Source organism: Cariama cristata, unplaced genomic scaffold (genome assembly GCF_000690535.1).
Source record: "Cariama cristata isolate BGI_N322 unplaced genomic scaffold, ASM69053v1 scaffold21055, whole genome shotgun sequence".
Classification (NCBI taxonomy): domain Eukaryota; kingdom Metazoa; phylum Chordata; class Aves; order Cariamiformes; family Cariamidae; genus Cariama; species Cariama cristata.
Window position 1 is genome coordinate 8,931 of NW_009618389.1, and position 5,036 is coordinate 13,966.

The 5,036-nt window shown below is 54.5% G+C and overlaps 1 protein-coding gene across 1 annotated transcript; it reads left to right on the forward strand.

The window, feature by feature from the left end:
• The first annotated feature begins 241 nt into the window (after nucleotides 1-241).
• GLYCTK (glycerate kinase) lies at nucleotides 242-4,579 on the forward strand. Its single transcript, XM_009700846.1, has 4 exons — nucleotides 242-528; nucleotides 899-1,050; nucleotides 2,857-3,032; nucleotides 3,674-4,579. Exons 1-4 carry the CDS (start codon nucleotides 242-244, stop codon nucleotides 4,577-4,579), a joined length of 1,521 nt encoding a protein of 506 aa, XP_009699148.1.
• The last annotated feature ends 457 nt before the right edge of the window (nucleotides 4,580-5,036 follow it).

Here is a 5,036-nt window from a genome sequence, read left to right on the forward strand (position 1 = left end):
ATGCTGCTGCTATGGCACCTTAATCTAGAGGAATCAGGAGCTAGAGCTCCACAGTTCATGTTTTGCTCTCCCTGCTCTCTCTGTGACAGCCCTGTCTCTTCTGCTAGTGAAAATGTTCACTTTCCCTTGCAGGTCGGAGGGTGCCAGCTGCCCCAGTTCTTGAGGCCTTGCCAGTGTTGGCAGAGCGTGTACAAGCCCACCCCACCAAGCAGATTGACGCAGCCCAGACACTCTGTGCAGAATGTCCCTCCGTGAGCACGCACTGTCCCTCTTCCGCAGCGCGGTGTGCACTGTCCAGCCAGCTCCGATGCTGAAGAGGGCTGTGAAGCTCCAGGGAGAGGGGTGCCCTCAGCTGCTGGTGAAGGGCCAGGCCTTTCCAGTGAAGAGGGACCTGTACCTGGTGGGTTTTGGCAAAGCTGTGTTGGGGATGGCTGCGGCAGTGGAAGACATCCTGGGAGATCACCTTGTTCACGGGATCATCAATGTGCCGCTAGGCATCCAGGAGAGCCTACAGCGAGCAGAAATGCAGTAAGAGGGGCTGCGTCTGGACAGGTTTGGGGGGGGGATAGGCTGCCAGATTTGTCCTTTGTGGGATGTTGCTGTGAACCCCTTCAGTCCTTTCCAGCTGCCCTTGCTCTGGTGCCCCACCCATCCACCACACCACCCTGGTCTTCAACCACCATCACGTCATGGTGGCACCAGTGACATGGCCCATCTCTTGTGATGGATGCGCTGCCTCCCCAGCCCTGGGGAAGAGACACTCAGCAAAGGCCACCTCCCTGTCCTGGTCACTCATTGTGTGCCTCTGATGCACCAGGTCCATTTGCCTGCTGAGTGACAGCCTGGCTGCCTGTGTTGGTGCACATCAGTGGTGTGATTGCCTCTCTTACCTCACCAGGGAGATGCTGCTGAAGCCACACAGCAAAATCCGGGTCATCGAAGGTGCCAAAAACAACCTCCCAGACCCAGAGGCTCTGAAAGGAGCATTTGCCATCCAGGAGCTGGCTGAGGGTCTGACTGCTGATGACCTGCTCCTCGTGCTCATCTCAGGTAGCGTGGGGATCCCAGGGAATGGGCTCTGCTGAGGGCCATCCAGCTGCCTGTCCACACGAGTTTGTGCAGCGGGGGAGCACTGTGCTGTGCCGGCCCTTTCAGCACTGACACTTGCACCTCCGTGATTTTTCCTCTCCCTTCTCCTGCCAGCCTTTCTCCAGGGATGCAGCAGAGGAAGGCATGGTGCTGACTGCTGCTGCAGTGGACACATTGCCTCCCAGCACTGAGGAGAGGCTGAGCCGTGCAGGCTGGGTCCTTCAGTTGTGCTGCCACTGTGAGATGGCACCTCTGGGCTGCTCTCACACCCCTTGGCAAGGAGATGCTTTCTTCCTGCCCTCTCCTCACATTTAGGGATGCAGACTTGGAGAAGCAAGCACCTGGTGGGCTTGCATGCTCCAAATTTATACAGAGGTGTGAGTCTATAAGCTGAGATTCAGGACTGGCCCTTCCCAGGGCTTTGCTGCTTCCCAGCCAGTGGAAATGAGGCTCCCAGGTTCCAACACAGTGAGCTGCATGCCTTGCAGGATCAGCCCTGAACACCCCCAGGCCCTGGCTGCTGGGCCCCTGGGTTGTCCCCAGAGCCAGGGCTGTGTAAGGAAGGTGGATATTGTGCATCAGAGGGATGCAGAGCTCTGTAGAATCCCCTTGGTCTCCTCTGCTCAGTGACTGTTCCTCTGTGGATGCTGGAGCCTGAGCTGGTGCAGTGAGAGTAGTGCCGTTAGGCAAACACCCAAGCGACCGGAATCTAGCTGCGCTTGCTGGGGATTCCCCTGGGCTTCCTCCTGTCCTTTGGCTACAGGGATCTCCAGGAGACTCCTCAGCCCTTCAGGGAGCCTGTACAGGATCTCCCTGTTGCTGTGACTCCCTATGCATGTGCCCTCCCACACAGCAGCCGGTCCCCAACTGCTCCTGCCTCTCAGCTACATCCCTGGCTATTGACTGAAACACAGGCATTTGCATTTGTTTTTCTTGCTCATCATGTTTTATTGATGCTGATTTGTCTCAAACCTCTGAGCAGGCTTTGCCTTTTGACAGTAGCTTTCAGCTGTATTTCTGTGCATGTTCACTCTCTCCTCAGATGTTGCTCCTTTCTACTCTCTATTTTCCATCCATTCCACTTTTCCATTAGAACCTTTTTTTCCTTGCCGCCTTTTCTGCATTTCCAATGCCTGCTTGTATCAGACAGGATTCCCATCAATGAGGCTATCACCCTGGCCTCTGGGTATGCTTTGTCCTTTGCATTACTCTCTCTCCCTCTCCTTTCCTCCCAGGCCTAGATGAGTGCAGTTCAGCAGTTTCCGATCTTACTGCAGCCATAGTTGGTGTTTTTACACACTATCCTGAATAAATGGAGCCAGCAAAGCAGGCAGCGTCTCCATCTGCTTAGCATTGACTGTTGTGCGAGTCATGGAGGCCGTGCTCCCTACTCACCCATCCAGGTAGCCCTTGAAAAATCAGCATGAGAACGCACTGGTAGCCTGATGTAGTGGGGATAGTAATTGCTGGCCCTTCTCTGTCATCCCTGCAACACTGCAGGCATGCAGTACCCTGGTCCAGTGAGGTTTACACTGCTCAGGTGAAGTGTAGCTGACCGCAGACAGTGCAGAACAGCAGTGATTAAAACCCACTGGTGAAGAAGACTGAATTCTGCAGAGATGGTAGCATAGTTCCCCAATCACCTCTGCCTTCCCTCCACGCACCGGTGAGGGAAAAGAAAAGGCTCAAGTGTTGAACAGCCTTGCTTTCCTTCTGTCCTCCTTTTCCTTCTATCCCGACGTCCTTGCCATCTCTTCTGCGTCCTAGGGGGTGGATCAGCCCTACTGCCTGCTCCCATCCCTCCCATCCTCCTCGAAGAGAAGGAGAAACTCACAAAGATGCTGGCTTCCCAAGGAGCGGCCATACAGGAGCTGAACGTTGTTCGGAAGACTCTGTCCTTGCTGAAGGGCGGAGGGCTGGCCCGGCTCGCATATCCCGCACAGGTAACCAAGGGGAAGCCCCTGCTTGCCCAGAGATCACCCATCTGCCCTCAAAATAGGGGTTTAATCAACCGACCTAAGCATGCTTGCAGGGTTTTTCTCGTTACTGAGTAAACAACATTTGCAGACTGTTTTGGGACTCTACAGCTCAGATTTCACTGAGGACCTAAACTCTTAGGGAGACAGAGGTGGAAGAGGGGGAATTCAGACTTTGCAAATGTTGGCTGTCCCTCACACCACTCTCAGCAGACCCCAGCCCTCACCCAGCAGGCACTTCCAACATGCTGGTGCTCCACCACAGCGCTTTCGAGGCTAGGTCTAACCCTTGGCTCCCCTGGGGGCTGTTCTCAGCACATGCCGTCACTGAACCCACACTTGGTTATCAGCCTGACAAGTGCAGTGTCATGGGTTACATCTTCCAATGTGATGGTCCAGCAGCAGAGGACATTGTAGATCTGTGGGTTTGAGAACGGCAAGGTGATGCTCATGGGACCGTAAAAAGTGGGCCGAGATCTGCCTCTGTCTCCATCTGCTTTGGCATTGGGGTGGCACAAGCGTAACTCAGAGCAGCGCTTAGGCCAGGGCTCTTGCGTGGTCATCTGTCTCTGCATCCCACAATAATCTGTGGGTGTTTCTTTTTGTAGGTGGTGAGCCTCATCCTTTCTGATGTGATTGGTGACCCCCTGGACATCATAGCGAGTGGGCCCACTGCTGCCAGCTCCCACAGTGTCCAAGACTGCCTTCAGATACTCACCAAATACAACCTGCTGCACAACCTGCCCAAGTCAGTGGAAACGGTCCTGTCCAGCTCTCCCAGCAAGCCCACTGCTCCAGAAGACTACTCCCATGTTTGCAACGTCATCATCGGGTCAAATACACTAGCTTTGGAGGAGGCCAAACGCCAAGCTGAGGGCCTGGGCTACGCAACTCTGATTCTGAGCACAGCAGTCTGTGGGGAAGTTGGCCACGTCGCCACGCTGTACTGCCAGCTGATCCGGCTGGTCTGCCTGGGCTTTGCTGGCCTCGGAGAAGGGCCCCTGAGTGAGAAGGTGAAGGAGAATCTCCTGAAGCTGGCAGCAGAGCTAGAGATCCCAGGTTTGAACCTCGTTGAGTTTCTACAGGTCCTGCAAGGATTAGGGCCAGAAAAACCAATCTGCATCCTGGCTGGCGGAGAAACCACGGTTCAGCTTCAAGGAACTGGCAAGGGAGGGAGGAACCAGGAGCTGGCCCTGCGTGTGGGGCTGGGGCTGCACAGGACACAGGCTATGGAAGTCAGCAGACCCCCAGGGAGGTATGAGATTGTCTTCCTCAGCGGGGGAACGGATGGGCAGGATGGGCCGACGGAGGCGGCAGGGGCCTTCTGCAGTCCAGAGCTGGTGGATGAGGCGCTGCAGGAGGGCCTTGATGTGGAGACTTTTCTCAGCAACAATGACTCCTATGCGTTCTTCAGCCAGTTCCAAGATGGGCATCACCTCCTGGTGACAGGCTTGACAGGCACCAATGTCATGGACATCCAGGCCATTTTAATTAGAGCCACAGACAGATCATGAGAGGTCCCTCTGCAGGTATCCAGATGTATTTAATTAGGACTGGGGATAAATGAAGGCATCAACACTGCAGACAAATGTAAACTACTTAAATTAGGGCTCACTGTCAAGGGTGACAGAAATAATCTACTAATTAGACACAGGAGTGGATGTCCACAGCAAAAGCAAGCACTTGTAATTGGGATCAGAGGAAAGCAAGAGGTCACATTACAGACATGGAGGCTGGATTTAACACTTCTGCTGAGAACCACCACCATTGTGACTGCTTTAACTATAGTTAAAAGATGTGGGGAAATCGAGGCCATGGTAGGGCTGCCAGGGAGAGCCCTCACTGCGGCTGTTGCACCTCCAGTGCCCCGAGCCCAAGAGCAGCTCAGCACCGGGCTTTCACATGTCCACAGAAGTACATTTCAGTGGATGAAGGATGTAAAAGCAATAGCAAGGCCCACCCAGCTGGAGG

Excerpts from the sequence above, each read along its gene's own strand:
- GLYCTK (XM_009700846.1), top strand. The coding sequence starts at position 242 with ATGTCCCTCCGTGAGCACGCACTGTCCCTCTTCCGCAGCGCGGTGTGC. Across the intron at positions 1,051-2,856 it reads GCTCCTCGTGCTCATCTCAG|GGGGTGGATCAGCCCTACTG; the intron begins GTAGCGTGGGGA and ends TCTGCGTCCTAG. Across the intron at positions 3,033-3,673 it reads GGCTCGCATATCCCGCACAG|GTGGTGAGCCTCATCCTTTC; the intron begins GTAACCAAGGGG and ends TTCTTTTTGTAG.